This window comes from Nothoprocta perdicaria, unplaced genomic scaffold (assembly GCF_003342845.1).
Source record: "Nothoprocta perdicaria isolate Ctin4 unplaced genomic scaffold, notPer1 scaffold_180, whole genome shotgun sequence".
Classification (NCBI taxonomy): domain Eukaryota; kingdom Metazoa; phylum Chordata; class Aves; order Tinamiformes; family Tinamidae; genus Nothoprocta; species Nothoprocta perdicaria.
Window position 1 is genome coordinate 249,999 of NW_020454983.1, and position 27,926 is coordinate 277,924.

The window sequence follows — 27,926 nt, forward strand, 5'->3', positions numbered from 1 at the left end:
CTTTCTCACCGAGCTCTGTATATGGGGCCTCAAAGATTTGTTCTCACACAGCCTGAGGAAACACTTCCTCTGACTTTACAGGCTTTAGAACTGGGCCTTCCTAGGGCATCCTTAAACGCACATCTATTTGATACGTTTAATTATCAACCTGATATTCTAGAGATAGGATTAGGACCTCTCATTAAAATATATACAAACCAAAATTTGGGGCAATCCTGCTTAAATGCAGTGGTTTATATCGGCTCTCTTGCAGCTGCCCATAAATCGAATTTTGCCCAATTGGAAAGCTGTCTAAGGTCTAAGTATGCTTAGAAATGGGACAGAGTTTCTCTTCGATCTCTTGCCATCCCACTATATTCCCTTATGAGCAGGTCTCTGTCACTAGCGATGAACATGGTATTCAGGTCAAAGTGTTCTTTCTTAATGGCATTAGCCACTTACTTAAGACTTGGGCTCCTCTTCCTCGGGAGCTGTCATTGTTTATTAACATGTGGTCTTTAAATATGTTTCACTCTTAACAGTGCACTTAATCTGCCAGGTGAGATGAATAGAATCTGCTTTAGACAGACTAAGATGATCACAAAAGTCACGTCTTTTTATTCATAAAGGAAAATAGCCATTTTATATGTTGCTTGTTATACTGAGTGCCTTGTTATACTGAGTGTTCTGCATATGACATCTAGTTATATTCAGGACATGGCTTTTATAGCTGCAACATCTTTTAGAATCATCCTTTATAAATAGGATCAGTTTTTCCCCTGGAAATACAATACAGCTTTGGCTTTTATTTCTATTTTTTAAGTGCTTTTTTTATTAACATTTTTCCTCATGATCTCATGGAAACAGAAATGTGTGCATTTACTCATACATCATACACACATACACACACCCTCTGTCTCCCCCGAAGTGGATTCAGCAACTGAAAAGCTGCTTCTGGCTTGGGAACTTAAAACCATTATACTAATAATATGGCAAAATCCATCAGAAGAGGCTGCATTAATTACCTTCACTCAGAACATCAAGACCCAGAAGAGCTTTGGGAGGCCTATATTCAGATATAAAGAAAAATACTTTCTCCCTATTTATCAAATGCCATTAGATTCTACGTGCTAGTCACAATCCCAATAGCAGCTGACGATGCTGCTGAACTCCAGCTCCAGCAGAGACTATAGAATTTCCCTTGGCTAAGCTAAAGCTTGGAGCTCAACTTTATTCCCAAGGACACTCACTACATTTGGAACAGGAAATAAATACCCTGCAACTATTTGCTAACTGTTCGTTTTGGGAAGACAATGGTGGTTCTGAGCTCCGGGTGATTGCTCCGTGCAGCGCTCGGCGAAGGGCCCCGGCGCGTCCCGCAGGCCTCGGCTCGTCACCGCTCAGCCCACGCGGCCGCCGGGTAGCGTTCCAGGAGCGCGGCCCTCAGCTGAGCCGCGTGCATTTTGTCTCTAGTCTCTACGGTGCAGGTGACCTGGGAAAAGCATTAGGAACACTCTTAAAGACATGGCAGCCTTCTCAGACAGAGGTATATCCAACTAAATCCTAAAATACAGTCTTAAAAGCAAAATGACCAGCCAAGATAAAAACTCTGGACCTTGCGCTCCCTCTCTCCACAGGTAAGACTGCTGTCATAGAAAGTCTGGCTCTCCAGTCCTTCAGCAAGACCTGCAGGCCTTGCAACAGCCCCACGCCAGGGCCTTCCAAGTTTGGAGGAGATGCTCCAGGGCATCAGCTCCAGGGCTGATGCTCTCCTGGTTCCTGGGCAAAGAGTTTCCTGCTGTCCCTAAAAGCCCCTGAAGTGACCCATTGGCAGCTTCTCCTTTCTGTTCCCAGGGGAATGTGCCCTTTGCTGCTGCTCGTGCAAGTTAGACACTTGCCTCACCAGATTTCCATGTTCCTGGGCAGTCTGTGTTCCACCATCTCCATCCTCTTGCCCTTCTTTCTAAATTCTCCTCTCCCATCCCATGGATCTGTCTGAATTGTACCACTGCTGTGTTGTCCCTGCAGCATTCTGGCTGGCTTCAAGGACTTACACAACTTTCATCTCTTTTTCTTGGTTTGTTTTGTTTGATTTTGGTTTGTTTGGGTTTTTTGTTCGTTTTATTTGGTTCTAGTCAGTTTGTTTTGATTGTGTTTGCTTATTGCATCAGTTCTAGCGCTCTGTTGGAGTTGTGGCTAAATCAGATTAAACTTAGGCAAACCTGAACTGGACAGTTTTCCTTTTTAGCATTTACTTAACAGAAGACCGCTAACATCAATGTCATTTTTTCAATTCTTCTTTGATATATCTTTTCTATATATTCACATCCTTACTGCACCATTCTAAAATCTGGACTCTTTTTTGCTATGAAATAAATATAGTCAAAGTCTGCCAAAGGCGAGGCACCAGTGTCATGGTGCCCGATGCAAAATATAGTTCAAAAATTCAGACCACTTCGGCCCTCTCTGTTCCTGCTGGAGCAATCACTGATGTTGAAAGTGCCACGTGGAAAAAAAGCCTCACAAAAACATGGAAATCTAGGGAGGAAAGGATCCAGGATGAGTCAGGGTGCAAATGCAGGGAATTTATTGCAACAGCATATCTACAGAGAACGGAGAGGGAAAACTAGGCTTGATAATTTTAAGGTGGATTACTAGAAACAGATGCCACATATAAAGCTAACAGAATGGTATCCCTTAAAGAAAGCGAGGCAGAAACAAAAAATTGAGCCTTACCTCAATTATGTTTATAAGCACATTCCTAAACCAGAATTTTGTGAAATCATGTTTCCTGGAATGAGCTTTAAATGACAATAAAGCTTTAACCAAACTACTGAATGAGAGGATGAAATACCAACTCCAAGATATTCTAAAAAACTTTGAGCTCATTCTAATTAGATACAACTTCTTAAATATTCATCATGAAAGAAGCCACATTTCTAGTCTGTTTCTGTAACTCTTTTTGTCTAAAACTGAACACAGTTCTACTCTTTTTACAATCTCTGGAACACAGTTTAGATGCCAGTTTCTTGCTCCTGTGAAAAGCTAGACTTTGTTCACAAGAAAAGGACAGTCACAGAAGAAGAAATTACTTAATACTGAGGGAAGAGGAGAGAACACAATGCCTGGGAAAGGTATCTAAGGCACCAAAGCACCCATTACTCAGTCTCCAGTTAGCCTCAAATCCTCAAAGCACTGCAGCCCTATTTTCATGAGCACATGTTCACCTCTCACAGAGTTTGCAGCTAAAAAACCACCCTCAAAATGTGTGTGTTTTTCTTTTTCCTCCTCCCCTCTGCAGCAATCACATCTGTTTCATCCTGAGCAAATCAATTGTTGCACTTGGGACTAGTCTGAACTTGCCAGGCTTGGCTTTGGATAATTGGCAGAGGGCTGCTCTGCCCTGGGAGCAAGCATGGGAAAGAATTTTGACTGACAGAGAGAACTGTCCTCCTCGCTGCCCTTTTCTTTCTGCTGCCGACTGAGGCCAGATAGAAGGGGGCCCATTGAAACTAGAGAGCGTGTAAGCATTTGGGATGAACACTGTCTTTTTGTTCTGTGCATGAACAGTGTCTGACACAAAAGCAATATTGGCCCTCAATGTGTTATAGCATTTGATTTTTTAATTTATATCTACTATATTAGATATTTATATGAGAGTCCACCTTTGCTTATACATAATTTCAGGCAAGGCTTTCTACTAAAAAGGTCAAACTCTGTGTTTTACTCAGTAAGCACTCACTGTAGGTTAATGCACACAGGGACCAGCAGCCAGAGAGCAAGGTCGGTGCAACCGCTGCTTGGGCAAGAGCTGAGAGCTCCCCGTTTGTGAGCACTGGCACAAACAAGTTAGCACAGCATTCCACAATTAAGATAAAAATCAAACAGGCCCAATCACAGCCTCTCCAGACACTTTCTCATTTGGGGTGTAATATTCCATAAGGGTTCCATATGGGTCTCGTGTGGGATGCTATTGCAGAGAACAGAGAAGTACTGAATTCATTTTCTTTCTCAGAAAAAAAAGAAAAAGAGACAGACAAAAAACGTATTATTTGTGCTCAAACTCCAAATGCCTCCCATTTGCAGAGGGGAGGCTGGAGCAGGGAAGCAGCGGCTTGCCCAGGGTCACGCAGGAAATGCTTTCGGAGCGATCACAGCCCTCATGTGGCCAGAGCTGCACGTTCCTCTGCCTGCTGCTAACAGGCCAAGAACATGGAATATGCTGGCAACCAGATACTCTCCTCGGGTCTTCTCCACACGCATGTTGGCCCCAAGGGTTCGCTAACGCTGACCACAGCACACCAGAATAATTTAAGGACTCCTGGCCTGAGGGGAGTAGACGCTTCGTGGAAGCAGGAATGACGTGGCACCAGGTGGGCCAGGAAATACCACGCACAAGAAGAAAGCTGCAATTGGCCTAGGAATTAATCCTTGTTTGCATGGTGGGAGGGAGCAGCAACATGATGGGGCTGTTTTGACCGTCGGTCTCTTCCAAGGTACTCCAAGCCCAGTCCCTTATCTGCCCATTTCCTAACTGCTCTTGTGGAGGTGAAACAGATGTGCTCCTGGTAAAGCTGCTGTTCCTTCCAGAGTGCACCAAGTTCCAGCCCTCTGCAGGACAGAAATCCAGTATGAGCCATAAGGACAGAGAACCTATAGGCATGAACAGGAAATATCTGAGAGAAACTCTCTTTTTTTTTTTTTTCCCCCAGAAATGGGACAAGCTGATCCCACTGCACACGCCACTTGATTAAGCACCTGCTGAATCTAATGCGGCCATAAACCATCCAAGGAAATGAAGATTTGTTTCCATCCTCTTCTTAAAACTATTTTCATGAGTGAATTATTCCCAAAGGGATCTTTTCAAAAGAGTAATCTGAACACAAGGCATCCTTTTACAAATCATTACTAATGCTGACACCAGGCTGTCAGCAAGGATCTTTCCACAGAGTGCTCCATGAACAGCCTGGACGAACACTCCGCTGGCCAGGCGTTTCACCAGCGGGGAGGAAGGACTCCCTGTTTCCCTGAAGGGCAGGGAATAGCAGCCGCTCTGAAATCAAAGGGTAAATCTATAAGGATGATTAAATCCCAAGATGACAATCTTGACAGGACTGATTTACTACTTGAAATAAGCCACTCTGTGGCCTGCACTCTTCTGTCTAACGCATAGCCTGTATCCACAGTGAAAAGCACGCGTTGGAGTGGGGCAGGTACAGCTGTAACGTCTTTGCTATGGTTACCACTAGCTCAACGGAGCTGTACTGTACACACAACAACTCCACTTCTTGATCCAGATTTGTATGCACACTTAATGTGTGCATTACACTGAGTAAAATGATTTAAAGTTCTTTGCAGGTCTGCTTATATACAGGTCTGTGCTTTGCAACAACAAAAATCAAGCATCCTCCACATATGAATTAAATTTACTATGAGAACGTGAATGCTTTTATATCTCACTTTTGAGTAAATTCATTTCAATGCTTAAATACAAATTTGATATGTTGTCCCTTTTGACTACTATTGGTCTAGTATTCAAGCAAAAATTTTATGATTTGCTACCTGAATATAAGTACCTACAAAGTCACTGAGGTCTATAAATCAAGATCACTACTTTGTAGCTCACATCTAATTATCCATTGGTGCCTTACAGACTGGTTAAAAGCCATCATGCTATTCCAACATCCAATTTAATTATTCAGGGACACAAATTCCTGCCTTTAACCCTCTCGTAGTGCAAATTGGTGTCAGATTCCTGAAGTGCTTAGTCAGTGAAAATAGATTGTGTTCATTTAAAATGTAGGTAGTAGTATATGACATTTTTTTAAATTGACAAAACATTGTCAATCAAAACAGGAAGAGAATAGATTTAATTTACTTAGTAACATAAATAAAAATTACAAGCCTCATTTCATAAAAATTATACTGAGAACTGTCTAGAAGAGTTACAGGGTTTGTAGAACCCATCTTTCAGTCAAAAAGGAAAAAAAAAAGGTTTATTAGAGTTTAAATAGTTGTTTATGAATCCGAAGCATTTGTCCACTGATTCCATAGTCATGTTACCTTCAAGCAACTAAACGAGCATGCTGGCACATTCCTTATGGCACACTGAGGATAGCTTAGGCTATCCTTCAGAGAACAGCCTACTTGAAAAGGTGTTCACGAACCTCACTGCAGTCCTCGGCTGCAGTAATCTTTAATCTAATCTGATTTTTATTTCTGTAAACAAAAACACTGAACAGGTCCTTGCATCCAGAAAAATGCATTCTCAAAACAGAAGTCAACCTGGAACTCCTGCAGCTATGGAATTTAGTGATTTTACTTAATATGTGACCAGTAGCACTGAACAGTAGCATTGTCCTTGCTTATTCACTAGTCTCGCTGTACGAATTCCAGTTGTGAGTCAGTTTACTGAAGATCCCAAGTCTGACCCTTTCATAACACTACACCTGCGATTTCATAAACTCAGTTGGATTAGGTTTGGTCAACAATAGCATGAAATCAGCGGAACCACACCTTTGCAAAACCTGTTGAAATAGGAGATATACTAAGAAACAAATGAGATGACATTAAGCTGGTAACAAATCTTCACTCCTATTATATCTAGTACTCAGCATCGGAATAACGACTTTGCTCTGCGCTCTTTATGGCCAAGGTACAAAAGTGAGGCCCTAGTTAAAAAATGAAGAGACCTTCCGAGCAAGGATATTGCCACATTGATTTAAGGCAATTTGATCTTGGATAATTACAGGCAGCCTACACAGCTCACTGGTCCAGCTCCGGATGGATGCCGAAGCTTGCTCATCATTTCCTGCACACAAGTACCCACGTAATGGTCTGCAGTGTCAACAGCCGAAGTATTTCACTGGCTCTGGTGCAATAGCAGGTAGAACAGGTATTATTTATATGCCTATTATGTGTTTGGTGAGGTGGGATTGTGTGTAAGGCAGAAGAGACTGCTGATTATCATGCTACTTTCAAAAATCACTGAATATTCTGAACTGTATTCACAGCTGGACTCCATCAAAATTCCACACATAGAGATATAGGAAAACAGAAGAAATGCAGGGAAATCGGTGCTGCTAGAGGAACTGAAACTGCATTTTGTCTTACCTCAACAGTGAAGAGCTCAGTTGTCACAAACAAACGTTCTTGTTTGATATCCAATACTCTGGATGAAATAAAGGATAAACTAGAGGTCAGAACAAGCTTTGTCACTGTAAAATAATTTCAGTGTTTGAAATTTCAGTTTCCATATTAGATACTTTCTCAAAGATGTAAAAATGTTTGCACATTGATGTAAAAAGTTAGGGGTTAAAATTTTCTTGAAATATGAATTACAAAAAAAAAGTTATTTTTCATGGAGTTACTTCCCTTCACATAACATTAAGAAAAACGTCACAGTCTTTAACAACCTCTCTGCTACTCTCTCCATATAGATCGTCACTACATATGTATGCATACTACTTGTGTCTGACCTACCTTGCTTCCTCTCGAGCCAGAAGCTCCAGCAACTTTGCAATGTCTCCTGGGCAGTCGGAAAGCACAAGGGAAAACCTGCACACTCTGTTATCAAGGGTCAGCGCACGAGCTATGCACTGTTGCAGCAGCTGCAGCTCCAAGTTGCCACTGCATATAGCAACTGCCACTCTGAAAGGAGAAAGAAAACAGGATTTTTGATTAGTCAAGATTTGTGCAAATGAATCATCCAGTCACAGACAACAGCTGTGGTGATTGCTCTTTGATAAATGTGTATTACATCTCAGAGAAGCTCCTGGCTCTCAGTATCCACTACAGGAGTAAAGTAGGACCCTGAAAGGTGTCCCTTGTGTCCCCTTAGATTGTCTGGTTTTTTGTTTGTTTGTTTGTTTTCTCCTGTATATTTGTTGATGTTTTTAAAACATTCTAATTCTGTTTCAGAATTTAAAAAAGAGACAGTATTTTTCTCTGGAAAGGAAATTCTGAGTTTCACTTTCTTAAGAGTTAGATACCATATAGATACCATATATGTTCAAGACTTCCTCTAACCATTAAATCCATCTCAACCTTGGAAAGTTAATACAGAAAGGCTTGAAGAGCAAATGTAAAGTCATATGGTTAGTCCATGATATCATCATCTAAAGAACCAAACCCAACCTCCTTTGAACCTAATATAGAGTTTCCCATTTATTTCAGCTGTACTAAAGTTGCTGCCTTGGCTGCACTTTCTCACCCTGTTCTGAAAAACTTACTATTTTAGTGTGTGGTGTTGAGCACTGGATTTTGTTGTTGTTGTTAGAGTCTATCCACGTTTAAATACACTCTGGGCTTTGTCCTGAGCCAAGGCTCAATCTGCTTAAGCACTGAGCACTCACACCCAGACGTAAGAAGGCATTTAGTACACGTTTAACTTTAAGGCCAAGGGTAATCCCATCCATTACCAAGGCCAGAGCTCCCCGGGCTGAGAGGCAGGTGTCACTGAGGGACCACAGATGCAAGCCTGGCTTCTCAGCTTTCTCCTCTGACTTGCTCCTTTGCATGGGGGACAGGGTCCCACAGGCCCCAGGGGTGATTTCTACATGGGGAACAAGAGGAAGCAACGGACTGACAGGGCAGCACGCTCTCCTTGCTGGCCGCTTGGCAAGCATGACCATGTCTTGTGCCCGGGTGCAGTGGGTCTTCCCTAATGTTTTGATAACATGAGCAAAGGATCATATGTGTCTGGTCTATAGGCTGCTGTTTGTCTTGATCTGTGTGGTTATTTGGGTCTGTGTGTGGTCTCCTCAGCCTGAGATAAGTGACACTGATGAGCCTGTTCCTGGCTCGGGGCAAGAGCCGCGGTTCCCTTACAACGAGCACCCTCCCTCACCTCTTGTTTCCAAGGGAAAAGCACACTCAGGCCTGTGCTTTTGCCCAGCTCCCTGCTAAGCTCTGAGTTTGCAGTAGTTGCTTTACCTTTTTCCCTTCAACTCTGGGAGTTTCCCAGCAATTAAAGCTGCAAGTCCAATGGCCCCTTCTGCATCGACGGTGGCTCGCTCGTACTCCAGCAATCTCAGCATTGAAATGAGGATGTCTTCATCTCTAAAAAGGCAAAAGAATTGAGTCAAAACAAAACAAAGCAGCTACCAAAAGCCAAAGACAATCCTTCTATTTACTAAGGAATTCCTACCGGTCTCCTGGTTATGTAATGACCTCATGCTTACACTACACAAAGCTGCACTGCTGGGGGTGGATGTGCATCTCAAACACGCCGTCAACTGAAAGACGGGACAGCATTTTTTTTTAACTAATTATTATTATTATTATTATTATTATTATTATTATTATTATTCAGTTGGGCCTTTCAGAGTTTTTTTTATGCCATCTGGGCCTCTCAGAGTTTTTCCAAAGGCCGCCACCACATGTGGTAGGACACAACAGGAACACGGGCATGCTAACGACAGGCCAACAAGGAATGAGTGTCTATGAGCAGCAGTAAAAGGTTCACTTGCAATCGTCTTCCAGGCCGTGGTGGGCTATGTGGGCTCACTGCCTGCAGGGTCCCTGTGCAGCCCACGGCAGCTCCGGCCCCACACAGGCCGAGCAGCACCGTGCCCGGCCACAGCCCGTTCTTCACACCCTGCCACGTTCACACCGTGTCACTCATCGCACCGCTTCTCTTCACCTACCTCACAGCAACAACCTTGTCTACGAGTTTCCCGGTCAGCTGCAAAGAATTGCTGCCAAAGCAATGTCCGCTCACATCTGCAGATTTCAAAATACAACAGTGAGGAACTGGCTGATCTAGACAATTTCAGCATTTTCTTAGGATTGATAATTTTTGTGACCTTAAGAAGTGTAGCACGTTGCTATTATACGATGTCAAGTGACTTGATTTCTGTGAGAAAAATGAGTTTGGTAATAGAGGAGCAAAGATCTCCCAGAAAGAATTTGCCCTGTTAGGTCCCAGTAGGAAAATTCTGCTTCTATACCTGCAGAGCCTTACTGAGCAAGGGACCACATACATGAGAGCTTTCCGATGTACAAGGAGGCCTGACTTAGAGAATGAGAACTAAAAGTTACAGGTCTGTAATTTGCAGCAGGACAGTCAGCAAAGGGGAATAGAGATAGGCAAGACTAACTTGATTTAAGAAATTGTCTATAAAGCTTTCATTTCTTGAAGAGATTCAAACATCAGGTAAACATGATACTCAATTTGCTTCATAGCTGATTTTTTTTCTGAGCAAATGATACAAAAACGACTGAAACATGTTTGTAAATGCTGTTGTTCCAATGACAATTTTCTAAGTCTAAATACTAAAGCATCAGATTTTTCTGTCTTTAAAATGGTGCTTGTGAACTCAGCAGTCAAATAAATACTCATTTAGAATTTCTAAGTATTGTCCCGAAAATCTGATGCGTGCTGTAGTACTGGGGGAGAATAGTGCTGAGGTAACAGGTCAGAAGTTGCTCTTACAGTAGCGTGAGTGAAATTCTGATTCTTCAATGTTAGAACACATTCAAACATGTTAGAACTGAATTAACTCAAAAAGAATTTGATTAGGCTGGAGAAATCAATTACAATTTTTATTTTGCCTCCAGAAGAATAATCTATTCCATTACCTCCATAAAAGTGATGGTTGCTGCAAGCCTGCTCCTCAATTGGGTGGCCAGCCTTCAAGGACTCTTGTAACACAGGGAAGCTTTCAGATTCAACCCCCTAAGGAAGGGAAGCAATGAGAGATTGATCGAATTGTAACATAAGTCTCCAGAGTGGATAGTGTTGAAGTGCTCAAAACAAAATGGAAAAAAAGTGGCACCTGCACAGAAGCTGAATGTCAGCTATGGCAACAATACAAAATAGTAATAACATTTTTAAAGGGATTTTTCCTAAAAATAATTATGCTGTCACTAAACTTATCTTGAGATGTTTTCAGGGCCCAAATTTTCCAGTAAGAAAGGAATCCAAAACATAGAACTGAATTTGATCTATTTAGGAAGAGCATTCTTTTATATATATATATATATGCATATTTTAAATATGCAGCCAAGAGTCGGCAGGCTTTCCAAGTGCTCAGATACCCTTCTCCTGGGCAGACACCATGGGCACAGAGGGCTCCTGACTCTCCCCATGTCTCACCAGCAACTAGGGCCTTCTGCAAATCCCACCGGTAGGAGGCAAAAACCATCAGACTATGACAGTGCAGAGGTGAAGGGAAACTCACAATCACCGAGACGTGCGGGCTGAGATGTTTGAGGGCAGCAGCCGACGCCGCCAGCAAGCCGCAGTGCCCTCCCGCAGGGAAAACCACCGCGTCCAGCTTTGGCACTTGCTCGTGTATCTCCAGCGCCACCGTGCCCAGGCCGGACAGGTAGGCAGCACTGTCTTCTCTGCGGGAAGGAAAGACACAGCTCAGCAGAGTTCGTATTTCTCAGTGATATAATACTTCCATCTATTACTTTAAAGATATGATTCAGCAGAAAAGTTGTACACGAGGGTAAATCAGTAGCACGATCAGGCCAGGAGGCAATGCAACAGGTCCCTGCCATCAAACATATCACAACAGGCTTGGATTCTGATTTTTTTCAAAATCGCGTGCAACCAAATTGCAAAATGAATTGATGTCAGAGGGAAAATCTTCTGTAAACCAGGCACAAACCACGTCAGCAAGCACTTCAAGATAGCTGAATCACCACTCAACCGGGCTCAACTGCACAGAGAGTCTTCATGCAGGAGAGAAGGCTGGGATTAAAGTGGCAGTCAGCAATCAAGGAGCACTCGCAATCCAACCTGACCTCCCAAACAGTCAGCAAGCTGACAAATACACATATCTTTGCTGTAACTCCTTTCAGGTCAATACAGATCTGAAAAGGACAGAAGTCCTTCTCTCATTGCAAGTAGCTCCTTAAGCTTCATGAATTTTAAATGTTGTAGTCAAAAGCAAAAGCAAAGATCAGCAAGACTTTCTGTCTTTATTTACCAGTGGAATTTAGTGTTCCTGATGAAAAGGATTTTTTTTTTTTCATGAAATTTTAGCACTGTGTTCACCCTCTTAGATACCAAACAGACTAGTACAGAGTTAAGTCTTTCCACAGCCCAGGGCCAGTATCTGATACCTTCACATTATTTTGGAAGACCTCACGGAAGGATAAGAGAAGCGTTTAGTCTGCCAAAATAGTTACTGGTAAAACACTTGAAAGCACAGACAGTTTAATAAGCAGAATAGAGACAAACAGAGTAAAAAATGATTAAAGTCCACTGTATAGTCAGTTATACGACTAATTTATATCTATTTCTAAAAGCTGTTTTGGATTTCAGTTAAAAGTTAGCAAAAATGTAAATGTAGAATGATATACGAATGAAAAATAATGAGACCATTGGTGCCTATACATTCTGCTTTTCCTGGCAGATGGATAATCAAGCAGAATTACTGCTCCAGGGATTTCACTTGCTTTGTTTGCAATCTAGAACTAAGAAGTTGTGTTGTTCTAATCCTGTTAGACCTGCACAGAGAGGCTCAGCAAGGGGCCCAGATTGCCTTTGAGGTGGAGACTAAGGCCCTCTTGAGAAATCACTTCAAATAACACAGCAAACGCCTGTGCAAAATGCCACTGGGACCACACGAGATAGGATGAGGGGAATGAAATTCTACCCCTAAACAGAAGCAAAGACTAAGGCAAAAAATTGTAGCGTAATGGGTAAAGGAACCCTTGAATTCAAGCATCTTTATGAAGCTACCAAGGGAGCTTTCTTCTCCTTTTTGCTATGACCAGAGGAGATCTCTGGTCTCCTGAACAATTCTTCTGGAGCAATTTGAATATTTTAGATAATCATATTTTTCCCACTAATGTTTACTTAAAACAGCAGTTCACTGAGTAACCTCCAGCTTTCTATAATAAAATGAGTTTTTAAATTATATTCATACATATCTCATATACCTCAATATCTTACATATCTCAAAGAAAGCAAGAAGAAAGGAAAATTAAAACTGTATATTTAAAATAACATTTTTGAGTCAGAGCTAGAAATCTCGCCATTTGCCTTCTAAATCAGCAACTGAAGACCACTCTTGAGGCCTCACTCTCCCAATCAAAGTGTGACGTGACATATTCTTTTTGGTTCTGTTCTCCTAATTTAGGGAACCAGCTGGGCTTCCTAGAGTAACAGACTAGCCAGATCACACGTGAATGAGGGACAAGTCTGCTCAGTATCTGGATATGGATTTACACGAGGAAAAACAGGACACTCGAGGAAGGAAGGTGTGCAGTTCCACCTGTGACACTCTTCCCTCTCTGATTCACAACCCAATCATTCTCTTACGTTCCCCCAAAGGTATTGTGTCACTTTATGGGCTAATCTTCCAAATAAACATATAATGACTTTCTGACCCCATGTCACTGGAGTCAGATTCACCCTAGTCAATTGCCAGGGTGAATTCTATCTCAAAAAAATCAAATTTCCTTCCTGGAACTTCTAGTCCCAGTTGCAAACGGATAAAAATTTTCCATCCCGTAACCGAGCACTCGCCTCCTGCTTTTCCTAACTTAGCATTTAATCACACTCAAGAAATACAGAGAACTAGGACTGACACACCCAGCTGCAGGTCATGACATGCTGCAGGTAAAAGAGAAGTCAGTCATGTAGTGATTACTTCGGAAAAGAAGGAATAAATTGGTGGTTAAGCAAACCCAGAGATCCCATGAAGCCACCCCTTTCTGAGTAACTTTGCCACCAGGGTGATTAATAAATAAGCTTCAGCTCTGTGATTTCATCCCTACTAACTTGCAACAGGATAGGGGTTGGATCTTTCCATTGCTTTGACCATTCACTTATTATCTTTTTCTATTTTGTTTCTTCTTCTACCCAGTGAGTAATTAATATAAGAATGATCCCTTAATATTGCAGATTTTTAGCCTGGGAATGCATTTGATATTTGCAAAAACCATTACTGTGATTTTTCTGCCTGCTAAGTATCAAATCACTGAGGATTTTAGGTAAGCTATAAACAGGACAGGACAGAATTTGAAATAAGAGAGAACAAAATAAAATAAAACAGAATTTCCTTTCAGAAGTTCTATTCTAAGGCACAGCAGACCAGTTGATCAAAGCAGATCAAAGTGTGGTGCACACACATGCAAGAAGACTGGCCATACCACGTACACATCTCTCGCTGAGAAAGCCTTCAATCTATACCCGAGTACTCATGTGTCAAGCTTCTTGTTATGAAAAGATTCACATAGGTGATATTGATCTTCCTCCCTTAAGAGTGAAAATTTGTGTCTGAAGTCTTAGGTTTTAATTAAATATGGCAATAGAATGAACATCTCTTTTTTTGGGGGGGGAGGGGAGGATTGCTATACAGTAAATTTGAATGCTGAGATTTTATTAACTAATTAATGTATACTTTTAGAATTGTTTGGATCTAGCTATTGAAGTCCTTCATTTGCATCACCCCTGGAATTTTATGAATCTAGAGAATCTACTCTCTGTAAAATAAAGAACTATTTGGGAAGCAGGATTAAACTTGTAATGACAAATAAGGTAATTTAGTTCTAATGCCTAAGTGTGATATGTGGTGAAACACAGCTGGCAAAAAATGGCTAACAGCAATTTTGAAATCAAAAGGCTACAGAAAGCTGTCTAGGAGTCTAAATGCATTTAAAATTCAGTGGGACCTAGGGCATTAATTCCTTGGATTTCTTTGAAAGCCTTAGTGTGAGACAAGATTCTGCCCTTAGTGGCAACCAGGCTGTGCCACATAGCCCAGTCCAACACTAGGTCATAATTACCTTAATTATGAGTATTAGTAAGTTTATTGCAAGCAAGCAGGAGCGGGCACTCTCTGCAGGGGCTGTACAAAGGCCGAGAGGCTGATCAGCCCCGCTCAGAGGAGGTGATGGAGAAGGAGCTGAACAGCCCAGCACAGAGCTCCAGAGACACTGCTGCTTAGCTCATGCTAATGGTTCACCCCCTCCACCCTTCCGGTGGTTTTACTTGGAAAAGGGTAAGAAAACAGAAAAGGGAGGGAAAAGTCAGAAAAGACTGTAGGGAAAAAATAGGGAAAGGAGGGAAGTAGCACAATTCTAAATTTCTGCCCACCTTTTCTTATTCTAATCGTCTTTCTTTTAGATCTGGCTTATTCAATGACCTCAGATAGTTCACAAACTTAAATTTATAATCTACTTTAAACACATGAGTGAAGTCTCCTCTTAATCACCTTCTTTCAAGCCAGTATCCCAGTTTTGCCAGACATAGCAGATAGGCAAAAATCTTCACAGCACGAATCATTCCTTGCTTTACACTGTGTCACTTTGCAGGAAAGATTGACTTTTAATGACCTTACTCCAAACAGAGAGACCAAAAACGAATGCTAATCTAAATGCATGCTGACAGGGTTTCATAAAAAAAAAAAAATCACAGCACACAGTATAACACCAGCCCACACTGGTATACCCACCCAGTCAGGATATTTGTCTAATTTGAGGGAAGATGGTTCATTTTGATTTCCATCCCATTCCATGGAGATTCAAGATCTGTACCTGAAAACATATAATCGCCCATATTCCAGGTAGGAGAAATCAAGGTCAATCAAACCTTGTGATGACCTTGGATCAAAACTTAAATTTATGACAACTCAGGGAAATAACTGCTTCTGCAGAGTCATGTGGTTACGTAACCTTCCTAATCAATCTGACTTCCACTTACTCTTCGAGGTAGAGATAGCTGTTCTCCTGAGCCAGCCTTCTTGCATGTGTCTGGGAATCCTTGGTGGTGGTGCCATGGCAGATGACCATGGCCCCGTACTCACGGCACATTTTCACTCTGGCAGGGGAAGTGCTGGTTGACATGATGACAAACACTGGAATACGGAGCTCTGAGGCGTGGTAGGCAACAGCCATGGAGAAGTTACTGTCCGAAGCCACGATCACCCCCTTTCTTTGCTGGTCCTACAAAACAGGTTTACTTACTGCACATTATGTAGTGTCACAAATGGGTGCCATGTAGGTTGGGATCATTTTAGTGTTCTGACTCCCTCCTACTAGACTTTTAGCCTTTTTTTTCCCCCTGTACTGCCTGAACATATAGTGATATTATGATACAGCATATGCACGTCTGGGTGATCTTAGGACCTAAGCACAAAACTAGGATAGCATAAGTTCATTTTATTTTTCTTTACTTCTCTAGGTTTGATTCTTGTTCTGTTGGAATTAGTTGCAAAACTCCATCTGACTCCAAAAGAAACAATATCTGGTCCTTCCCTGCCTATAGAAAATAATTTCATTTCAAGTTTCCTTGTAAAGAACGAATTATTATTCATTATTCACATTGCTCTCGTGCAAGAATATGTCAATTATAGTAACCACTATTGCAGAAACTCAATAACCTCCTACGACAGAGGATAAGAAAAGATAGTTGTAATGATATTGAAATTCATTACAAAATCCATCAGATCTAGATTCATTATTGTGACTTGGATTTCGTCATCACCTGAACATGTCTGAACAATAATACAGATAAAAGCACCTTCACCCACATGTCACAGAAAAATGCTGAAGTTGACATCTTGCAAACTCTTCTTTCAAGTACTTCTAGTACATCACCAAAAATCCAGCAGATTTGTCAAGTGTAAATAAAGAAGTAAAACATTTTACACTGAGGTATTTGCAGACTTAGATAAACACTTAAATAGCACAGTGGTTCAAAAGTAGAGAAACACAGGACGTCTACAGACATTACAGGTAAGATTAGTTTTAATTCTGCTCAACTTTTGTAAAGCAGAAGTGATCTAATTCTTTTTGAGCATGGACGTCTTATCATACCTGAGGCAATGATGTCAGGACGTGGAGTACCCCTCGTTCCTTCACGGATCCCGTGTACTGCAGGAACTCTTTCTTCAGGTAGATGTCCACTCCATACTGCTTTGACAGCCTAGAATACTGGAGTATGGAAGTAGTATTACAGTGATGGAAACAGTGGAAGGGAAAAAAATAAAATGGAAAAATATTATTATATGGTATTACCTGTTGTCATTTTGTTTTTGGTTTTAGTTTGTTTGTTTTTTTTTTAAAGAACAAAATTTCTTATTAACTAGAGATCCAGCAACCCTGTGGAACTGGAACCCAACTTCAATCAGCTACGAGCAGGAGTACTATGAACTTGTGGATTTAGGGAATCAAGCCCTTGCTTATGACAAGTCACAAAAAGAGACAGATTATGCATGCAAGTGTCTATATGTGCAAGTGTACATACAGACAGTTATAATAACTGGATAGTTTTACATGTTTATCAGTCCCTGTAAAGTGCAACTTGAAAAGTATTAGGTATTTCTGCAAATTAAACATACCTGAAACAGATACTTGCTTCAATTAAAATAAACATCCAAATATTAGTAAAATTCAAATATGTAATTAAACTAAATATTTCAAATGAATGCTCCAAGCTTTCTAGGATTTACGAACATTTATTAACTTCCTCACCCATAGGTGGGGCCAGATTCTTTATGTTGTTTCTTAAAGTCCTGCCAATGTAAGAGCACAGATTTTTACTTGCTGTGAAAATCTGGCTGCAGAACTGAAAAAGGGGAAAGTTCTGAGTAAACTACTAGGATAACAGCCTAAACTATGAAGTACATCTAAGCAAAATAGGACAAAAATCACTGGAAATGAGACACTTCTTTCCTGGTTCTTCACATTATTTTCACAATTTTTGCTTTTGCAGAGCGTCTTGGATTCTATAGCAAACAATGACCAAAAATTGCTCTAAGGAGGCTAATCTTGTGACTTTGTAAAATTGCTGAGGCTCCTGCATTTAAAAAGCCTCATTAAGTCACTGTGTACCACAGAAATAGCATACTTCAGATATTTCTATTTTCACTTTTGATAGTCAATAATTAAACCCGTAGGTTATCCTTTCCTGCTTCAAATCATTCCCTTAACTGAGTCTTTTTTTTTTTTTTTTTTTTTTTTTAAATCAGACCTAAATATAGCAATTCCCTCTAGCAATAGGCACAGAGAAGGTGTTGGTGCTATTTCAGCTGTGCTAACCTGATGTGTGACCTTGTAAGGCTTAGCAAATCTCCCTGCCAGTAACTTTCCCCTTTTGTCACCTTGATCCTGTCTAGGAACTACAGAATCTGTGTCTAATGTACAACATACCCCAACTCAGGCTTTGTAGGGTATCCGTAAACCTAACACAAACCAACATCTGAAGCCCCTACATCGGCAGCCAAAGCAACTGTTTGATTTAATGCTAAAATCCTTTTTTTTTTTTTTTTTTCTCCTATAGCCACAATCTCTACTGGAGGTCTTCAAACACACTCCTGCACAAGGATCCAGTGGGACACTTCACCCTGGAATTAGGAATCCAACTGCAGGCTGCATAAATTCATTCAATTATTGAATTCTTTGCATTCAACTGAATGCTTTTTCAGCTGTGCTTTTCAGCTGTGTCTTTTATCCATAAATATATGAAAGGAAGTCTTCCCATTGATGAGGAAGTAAAGTTACCTGTGTTTTCCTGGACATGGCATTGTGCTTTAAATAATTGCCTTTTGCCTTAATGCATGGAATGTATACTAATGACTTCTGCATGAATATTATCATGAATAGCAACAGGCTATTTCCACACCAAGACAAATAGGGAGATAGATTTTCCACTAGCACAATCATTCTAAGATCTTATTTCATAAATAAGGCTAAAGAAAGTTGGCTTGTTTAGCTTGGCAAAGTGAAAGCAGAAAGGGCATATAACTGTGCAGCATTAACCTGTCAGAGACACCCAAGAAAAATGAGTTGCTTAAGTTAAGGGGCAATACTGCCTAAGAACAAATTAGGAGAATTGATCAAAGAGAGTTTAACTACTTGGAAGCTGCTTGACCACTTTATGAAAAATTTCACATTATGTGGATACCTGCAGGAGCAGAAGATGGACTCCAAGATGCAATCTCACCTTTCCCCACATTAGGGTATGTTGGTCATTTCCATTTTAAGGGCAGCAGCAAAGCTTTGTGGCCAAGCGGATGGCTTGTGGGGTCGGCCGAGATGCAGGTGCTGCTGGTTTTGAGCTGCTGGCCTCATCCACCTGAGCTGAGGGTGCGAGTGAGGTCCTGCAATACCCAGCTGGCCAAGGTGTCTACAAGCACAGGTCTTTGGCAGACATGCACGTGGCCCCAACCTGGCTAGGTCTGCTTTGCAATTCAAGTCAGGCCTCTTTCCCTCTCCCTGCCTGCTGACCTACCTTTATAAAGCAAAACTTAGCTAACAAGTGTGACCAGGGTTGTCAACTGCCCAACTGCAGTGCTCACAACCCCAGCTTGCTAGCCATAATATAAACCCTCATCTTCTCTTCCTGGGATAGTCTCTCCACACAAGCAAAGCACAAAGCTCTGCCTAGAGCTGTGTGTGCGCCTCAGGCGTGATACACTGTGGACCTGGGGACACAAGATGCAAAGTGAGATGACAAGGCCATCTGGGTATGGTGTCTCCTTCCTGCAAGGCCCCTCACCACCCACGCTGCATGTATGTTTGCACACTCTGGGTTCATAATATCACAGTGCATTAAGTCTCTGCTTAATGCCATTTATCCTTTTTTTTTAAACAGCTCACTGCCATATTTGAGGATTTACATTAGGGTGAAGAGATAAGAAAATGATTATTGACAGATGATGATGACAACTAATATGAATATCAATCATCTCAGTTATTTAAAGGAAAGATTTAGAGAATGTCAATCTATAAAATTCCCTACCATGCAGGGTGTCTTCTGAACACCGCACTGGATTTTGAAAGCTGCTGCACTAATGTCTTCAAATCGAATCAGCTTGTTAGAGCTTGACAGGCTGGTCTTACTGCTCTTCCGAGGGATTCGGGAATAGGCATCCCCAAGCAACTCCTCGTTACGACTCACTATCTTCATCTCCCAGGTCTTCACATCCCCATTCAGATAGTCTTCCTCAGCGAAATCTTTTAGTCTCTCCGGGTTGATAGGGGGTGGCCGCTGCCTGATATGACCATTTCTTACTGGTCCATCCTTGCAACAGTGAAGAACACAGTGGGCTGGGGCATCTTGTTTCTTTGTCTTACTGTCATCCCTAAAAACAAATGAAGAAAAATCATTAGGAATGCCTGGATTAAATGCTTGACATTTAGCATTTGAGAAGGATGCTCAACTCAGCTGCTCTTTTGCAAGTCTCAGTTATGCAGACTAAAATTCTAATGTCGTATTACTGATCCCACAGGCAACGTGAAAGCTACTGTAACCAGCCAGCTAGTAGAAAAGCCACAGATAACCTGGCATGTGGACAAACTGAAAAATTGTCATAACCAAGCAAAAAGAAGTTTTTTCCAAAACACCAACCTCAGTCAATGACTGTCCCAGGTCTCAGTGGGTTCTGCAGAAAACTTGAAGTGTCTGGTACTGTTTGCTGTACGCAATTCTGTACTTTTCCAGAGGCATATAGCTGCTAAAGACCATTCCCTAATGTCACTCAGAGCAGTAGCAAGTGTGATTATGATGTATACAGGACATCTGCTTTCCCACTCTTCCATGCTTAGAAAGCACATTTTCTGTGCAAACCATCAGCCATCAACTGCCTTGTGATAGAAAGAAAACGACTGTGGTATAGAGCAATCATTATATCCTTCTATGAAGCTAAGGAACAGGAGCTCCTAATCTGTCATTTAACATTTCATACTTGTAGATGATATGAGCCCATGATGCCAGACAAACTTCCTTCCTTGAGGGACTTCGAACATCACTTTGCTACAATAAATTGCCAGCATTACTACCAGTTTTCTGAGGACATCTTTAAAGAAACCTCATGTTATAAATACAGTATTTTGTTGAAAATAATATAATTGCTTCAAAGCTACTTTAGTCCGCCCCACTTTGTGGTCCACAGTGAAACAAATAAGATATGCTTCAAGAGTTCACATAGCACAAGAGATGCCATAGTGTAGATTTTTGCAGCCCAACTAACAAACAGAGCAAAACTTCTAGGAATTCTTGGAATTCACAGAGTGACTTGCGGAGGGAAAGAAGCATGAAGCAGAAAACCAGTGATTTGAGAAAGAGCTGAAAGCGCCTCATGTCTGCAGCTGTGGCTACACACATGTTATAGGGCTCTCTGCACAAAGGGCTCAGTGTTAACTCTACTTGGAATAAATTGCTTTAAGAAAAAAAACCCATACATTAAATTATTTCAGATATTTCAACATCCCTACCAAAGAAACCTAAGCTTTCTTGTCATTTATCATATTCACAAAATAATGTGGATTTAAACTCTGTGGTTTTTCATTAGCTGGGCTTATAGAAGAACTGCTGCCCTTGCTTTCCAGTAGCAACCACCACTGTAATGCACATTATGTTCATTTCCACAAGAAATGTAAAAACGTTGGGAAGCAGCTGCTTTTTGGGCAGTGATCTCCCTTCTGACAGTGGCATTCGCTTTCCTGTGGTCTGGTAAGTTGTGCCAGTAGCTCTGCTTCCTATTACACTTCAGCTGTCCCGATGAGGGCTTCAAGTAACAATATGAGCAGCATAAAAGGTAGTATTATTTGAATCAAGTACTATATTAGTTGCACCGGTTATTAGGTATATCTTGAAGAGTCTATTTTACAAGAGACAGAAAAAAAACCCTTTTGCACCAAGGTCTTGCCTCTCCAAAATTCACAAAATAACATTCCTCTTCTTTAAAAGAAATGCAAAATATTCACAGTATTTACATATTCATAACTTATGTGGATATTGTGAATTAAAATATCTTTCCAGGAGCATGTCTTTAAGCTGCTATCATCAAAGAGCAGAGATTGTGTCTTCAAATTAAGTATTTTATTTTGTTCTATCCCATAGTTCTCTGCTTTTCTGCTCCTTTGAGGTTAGAAGGTTGATGGGAACTGGGGCACTTCATAAGGACGTTAAACTTACAATGTTAAATCTCATGCACATGAGTTAGCTTAACGCAACAAATGCGAATCAGCTCAGACTGGCTCCCCGCGAGCTTGTTACAGCACAGCCCGTGGTTTGGGGAATTAAATAGGATTAGTGCATAAATGACAGCTATCTTGGCCTAAGAGCATCCTCTCCTAGGCTTTCACGTTGTGGTAAAACCAGAACATTTCCTATATCACAGTAGTCCCTAACTACTCCAAAAAGAAAAGAATCTTATCTCTAAATATGTATCTAACTCGTGCAGCAAGCATTAGCAATGAATGACACTTCTTACTTTGGAAATGAGTTAAAAGGATACATAGGCAGATCAAAAATTTGTGGGTTTTTTTCACGTCAAAAATTTTACTAAATGGTGTTTGAGATATGGGATCAACTCCCACTTTCCCCATTTCTTTCGCAAACAGCTACAAAAAGCGAATAAAAGCCACAGCCAGAAACAACCCCAAAGAGTACATTGACAAAACAGGGTTCTGCTAGAGGGTACAAGCTGCAGGGTAACAACCCATCACACTAACGCTGTCAAATATTTTTGTATCAGCAAAGAAAACAAAATGAGATACTGATTTTTGGCTCTATTCTTGGATTTCCTTGTTCTGGCTTAAGTAGGGAAGTAAATCAGATTCTTAGTCTTTGTCTGGTCTGTAATTTTTTGATAGTTATAGAAATCTTGGACCAAATTTTCTGCTATCAAAATTCCAGGAAAAAAAAAAAAAAAAAAAAAAGATTGGTCCCTGATCTACAGTGTTGCTGCCATGAACAGGGAATAGCTGCTAAGGTCTCTAGTGGGGTCACCACCTTACAATCGTTAAAAATACAAACAAAATGTCAAACAGATGTTAAAATGTGCAACATTTTCAAGCTTGCGACATGAAGCACATCTGAAACATCAACCTCCCAGCATTTAATATGGAAAATATGATATATTGGCTTTGGAAAGATCTACAGCCTCATTCCCAAAGGAATATCATCATGCTATTGCATGTTCCACTGATTTCAGCTGTGTTGAGCCGCGTTACTCTCCTTCTATGGATATATTTTTTCAGTTCCATTAGTGAATGACACTTTTCACCACTGTACCCATCGGGGTGCACCACGGGCACCCTGAGAGCTCTCACACTCCCAAAACAAACAGGTTTTAGGTTTGACACTTCATCATATGAGGACAACTAATAACAATTCTCCCTGCTAACACAGTCCATATATTCTGCAGTGATGAACTCAGCATTAATTTTACAGAAAGAGTCAAAGCAGGCACCAAAACATGCAGGTCCTAATGGCTGGTGCAACAGAAAAACTGACACAGGGCTTCTCATGCACAGGAGCAAAACGTGGTGCCTGATCTAATGACCATGCCCCACAGACAAACATGCAGAGCCAACAGAAACATAAACCCACAGCACTATAAAATATTGCTCCTTTCAGATGAATTACTTGCATTTTTATGAGTTTATCATAGGAAAGTTTTCATGAAAAGTGTGTTTATTTCCAGCTATAAACAAATATCCAGCTGTTTTGTTACACGGCTGTACATCATGCAATTTTACCTTGAAAGTGATTAGTAAAAGCAAACATGAAAACATAGTTTATAAACCTACTTTTTCAAGAAGAGCTGCTCAGCATAACTGCAAAAAATAAAAGAGAATATCCATATGGAGACATACAATGGATAATTAAGGAACTAGAAAAAAAATACAGATTTAAACAGAGAGCTTTACATAGTTTAAAATCTCAAAGTCAAAGACACTGTGCTGAAAAGTACACTGGAAAGGATAAAAAACCACTTGGAGCAAATATTTGTTCTGTTCCTAATCTGCTTTCTTGCATATAGTCATATTTTACGTCAAGTTATATAGTATTGAGGAAAATAAGTTTCATAAATCAAAAGTGTTAAATAAACAATAAATTAATAAAATAATAACAAAAAATGAGAAGACAACAGAATCGCTTAACCAAACTATTCAGAATCACAGCTATCTAGGGGATGGTGAATAGACAAGGACTAGTCACTGCTTCCCCCAGTATGAGTGCTCAGGGGGTATCATATGAAATTATCAGATTGGAACTTTAAAACAAAGGAAGTTCTTTTGTCTCCATTAGCTTGCAAACCTCTGCCACAGGATACTGTGAAGGCCACAACTATAAAAGGGTTCCTGAAAAGATGATGCAAATATATGAAGATGCATTAACTTCACTGTTCAAGCAGCAATATTTGATTGAGGAAGCCCTTCAGCCCTCAACTGCCAGGCTCCACAGGAGCCCACCAGTATAAACGTCCTTCTCAAGTGCCTTAATGCTACGTTTTGCTCTAAGCTCCCGTTACCAGCCACAGGAATGGATGGTCCTTTGGTCTGACCCAGTGTTGCCACGATGGCTTTTTGATTTGCAGACCTATCCAAAGTCAGCATTTGGCTTATTAGGCAGCCTTTGAATCTCTTGCCAAGTGGGTCAAGACAATGCATTTTGAGGCAGGAACCCACAGGTCCTATGTCAAATGCTTTCCTGTGAAATCCTTGTATAAACCTTGTATAAATCCTTGTATAAACCCTCCTCCTTTTGCAATATCCCCACTGAGCTTTCCCAGTCCTCTTAACTTCCCTCCCTCAAGCACACCCAAGTGCTGCAATAGCAGCAACTGCTACAAGTCCCTCAGCGCCTTGCACAAGTTGGTGCTTATGAAAGAGTGATGGAAAAACTAAGGTTTGTTGAGATAAAGATCTCAAGAAACACCAAAGGAATTCATCAGCACTGCTAAGGCACCTCTGCAGCATCCAAGTATCCCATGCACGACTATAACACCACAAAAAAGAAGTGTCTCTTTGATAACATAGTTAGAACAGATCAAAGATAAAACTATATATGAATGTTAATTTCTCAATTATTATTTTGCATAACTCTAGTACTTAGAAACACCCACCCAAAACAGTATGAACCCCAACATTGGCAATCAAAGGATGGGAATTTAAATGAATTTCTGGCGTCGTTCCGAAGTGACTGACAAGTGATTGTTCCTAGGCCAAATAGGAGTCACCAATATCTTCCTTTAAAGAGAAAGTCAAAAATCAGTAAATATTAGTTCAACTTTAGCGATGAAGAACTGGGGCACAGACAGATTAAAAGGCCTGGCCTAAGACACCCATTGGAAGCTCCCGGTAGGGCAGGGAGTTGAGCCCGGGTGTCTCATTCGTTTCGGTAACTCAGATTTAGCACAGACGGAGCCTAAGGCCTGCGTTCCCGCGGTGTCTGCGGCCACAATGCAGTGCCACGTGCTATTAAAATGTCACTGCCGACTGCTGGCAACGACAACCATCAGCTGCTAAAGAGATAACACGCAAAACATAACCTGAAAGCCAGATGAACACCAAAGGTCACCTCCGCCTCAGCATCTCCCGAGCTCCTTTGAACACAGATCCCTATAACTTCTTTTTACAGAACGTGCATGGCTGATCAGCATAAACCACTTCATGCAGTCTGGCAGATAAAACACTTCAAAAAATAACCCTTTTTCCTCCTTAAGTTACATCTACGCTCAATTCAGACGTTCTTTTATGATTAACACGTTTATTCAAATAAAAAAACCAACATAACCTAAACCAGAGATGGAAACAGTCCTGTGGCTGGTGCCGGTTTCTAGGTTCATCACAGACATCACAAGCAGCTTTGGGCAGATCAGTTTTTCCTGCGTGACTAGGATCTTTTCTTCCCTTCTAGATTCCCTTTTCTCAGAGCGCCTCTCTTATGAGTGTGTATTCACCAAGCCCATTGAAACAGTTTATACCTTTAAATATGCAAACATATGCAGTTACTTGCAGCAAATTATTATGATCCTCTGTTTATGTGACGTGGTGACACCAGCTCCCTATCTTGCCAGCAACGTCCAGATAATAAAAGCCAGGGAGAAAAGGTTATGGAAAATGTGGAGAGAGCAGCCGTGCACACCCGGCCGTCACAGCCCCAGCTGGTGTTGGCAGGGACACTAGAAGGCTCCCAATTTCCCTCTGCACCATCAATGCCCAAACACAGTAATTCAAGGAATAAAATAAGCATAAAAAAAGCTTGTCTTGAGACAAGATGAAGATAAACGTTTGGCAGTCCATTGGCCAGTCTAGGCTTCTCTCAAACATAGTACTCAGGATGAAGTAAAGAGTTGAGTTCCTCAAGCTTAAAGTACTCACAGCTCCACTGCTTCCAGTGGATGATCCCAGGCATAGCCTCGGGACCTTGGGGAATATTGCAAAGTTACAACTTCCTTTTTCAGAAAGCAAGGAAAGGAAAAAGAAAGCATTACCTATACAGCACAGCAACTAGATAAACAACGAGGTGAAGCAAAGCTCCAACTACGACACCATAAGGAGGCAGGAGGGGTCCTGTGGAGGCGACGTCCGTAGCTCTGGTCCTGGGTGGACCCTGGGGATTGACCATGACTCCTACAGGGAAGAGAGGAGCGCTCTAGCTCTACGTCACACAGCAATATTCTCCAACCTTTGCCAGAAAGGATCGTAGTCTTCATCCTTCCGGGCGCAGACCCTGGGCGTTCTGCTCCTGAACACCCTGGAGTAGAGCAACTGCGCTGCAAAATTCATTGCAGTTGTGTGGGCCGAGGCGGGCAGGGCTGCGGGTGCCGGGCCGGGACGCGGCGCCGCGGGCGCCTCGCAGGCTGCAGCTCTCCCGCCTCGGCTGCGGGAAGGGAAGCGGCGCCGAGAGGCGGCTGCTGCTATTTAAAGAGATTATTTCAGAGGCCAACCTGTCCTTGTCGATTCGAGTCAGGGCCAGGATTACGCGCGGTGACGTTCTGCTAGCAGGACGCTCGTGGCTTTAGTTACTTACTGCTTAGCTGTGGAGCATGACCCAGGCTTGCTGCAAGGCCTGTGATTTAACGGGACACGCTCGGGCAGACAGAAGCAGTAGGGAATCACTGCCCTTTTCCCGGTGTTTCAGGCGTGTGCAGAGGCCCTTCATGGCAGCACAAAGGGATAACGGTGCACAGAGACCAATTACTTCATTCAGGTCTTTCTCTTGGTACAAATCCTTGCAGCTCAAGAGATGCTGTGGGAAAAATCCAGATAGATAAAAAGAAAAGATCACCTAAGGTGCAGGGAAAAGACTGCAGCAAAGTGCAGAAAAAGATGCCTAAGAGTGTCCTTCAGTGCCGTAGGACAGTGTTAGCAAAGGCGGTGGAGGATTTCCAGGTACATTCTGGTTGTACAGCAGGTAAGGGAGCAGAGGTCCTCCTAGTGTTCCCTTCCTATGTAATATTCCTTTCCTGCACAATACAGTATCGAGAAAGTCTAAACTTCAGTGGGCTTAGTAACTGGTCAAGTGCCCTATTCCAGTGGTCCTTCAGTACCCCCTGCTTTCTGCTGATAATCTAACCCAAACTGGGACCTAATCCTCTTCAAGGCATCCTGCGAGAAATGTAATAGGCTGCTCTACATGGGAAAGTCAAAGTAAGTGAGCAAACAGTCTTCTGGGAACCCCAGGGAAGACTGGACAGTGTTACTGCAGCCGCACTTACACTGCTGTGGCAGACAAGCTCATACTCCCCACACTTCAGTACTGATGAACCTCTGGGCTGGGCATTTTTTCCTGCATCCCCTATCCGAGCCCCTTTTATCTGCCCTCTCCGGAATCTCTGCCGGTGGCTGCTCAGGCTGTGTTGACAAGTGTCCCTCTGAAGTACCCCCACACAACCATCTCCCTAGGCAAGAAGGGCATTTCTGTGGCAGATTTAAGCCCACGTCAAACATCTATTGAAGCCCCAAGCTAAACGTGGGCCAGAAGTGCTGACTCTGTGCTGCCTCAGAGGTGCCGCACCGCCGTAATTGCTCTAAGTTAACTACGACTGTTTGCTGAGCTGCTTATTTCCTTAATGAGAGATAAACAGGTAAACACACACTATTATTAGATGCGTCTTCCTCTCATTCTTCTCTGTCAAACTTCATTGTCCTCACGAGGTGCTCAGCCCTGCCTTTGTCTTCCATGTTGGGCATCTACCTGCGCTGTCTCTCCCCACGCAGACGACGGCCACACGCGCCAGCCCTGG

The 27,926-nt window shown here is 41.8% G+C and overlaps 1 protein-coding gene across 1 annotated transcript; it reads right to left on the reverse strand.

The window, feature by feature from the left end:
* Positions 1-1,372: 1,372 nt before the first annotated feature.
* On the reverse strand, positions 1,373-26,305 carry LOC112945076 (putative threonine dehydratase). Its single transcript, XM_026036595.1, has 12 exons — positions 26,172-26,305; positions 23,482-23,508; positions 19,685-20,027; positions 16,759-16,875; positions 15,644-15,885; positions 11,163-11,328; positions 10,561-10,657; positions 9,627-9,702; positions 8,914-9,039; positions 7,462-7,629; positions 7,093-7,150; positions 1,373-1,471 (listed from the first exon to the last, which is right to left on the reverse strand). The coding sequence occupies exons 1-12, from the start codon at positions 26,303-26,305 to the stop codon at positions 1,373-1,375; spliced, it is 1,653 nt and encodes a 550-aa protein (XP_025892380.1).
* Between the last annotated feature and the right edge of the window lie 1,621 nt (positions 26,306-27,926).

Bases quoted from the DNA above. Each gene is read 5' to 3' on its own strand.
- LOC112945076 (XM_026036595.1), bottom strand. From the start codon at position 26,305: ATGGTCAATCCCCAGGGTCCACCCAGGACCAGAGCTACGGACGTCGCC. The intron at 11,329-15,643 runs GTAAGTGGAAGT...TCCTTCCCGCAG, and splicing joins AGCTATCTCTACCTCGAAGA to AGAAGACAGTGCTGCCTACC. The intron at 9,703-10,560 runs GTAATGGAATAG...TGAAATCTGCAG, and splicing joins CAACCATCACTTTTATGGAG to ATGTGAGCGGACATTGCTTT.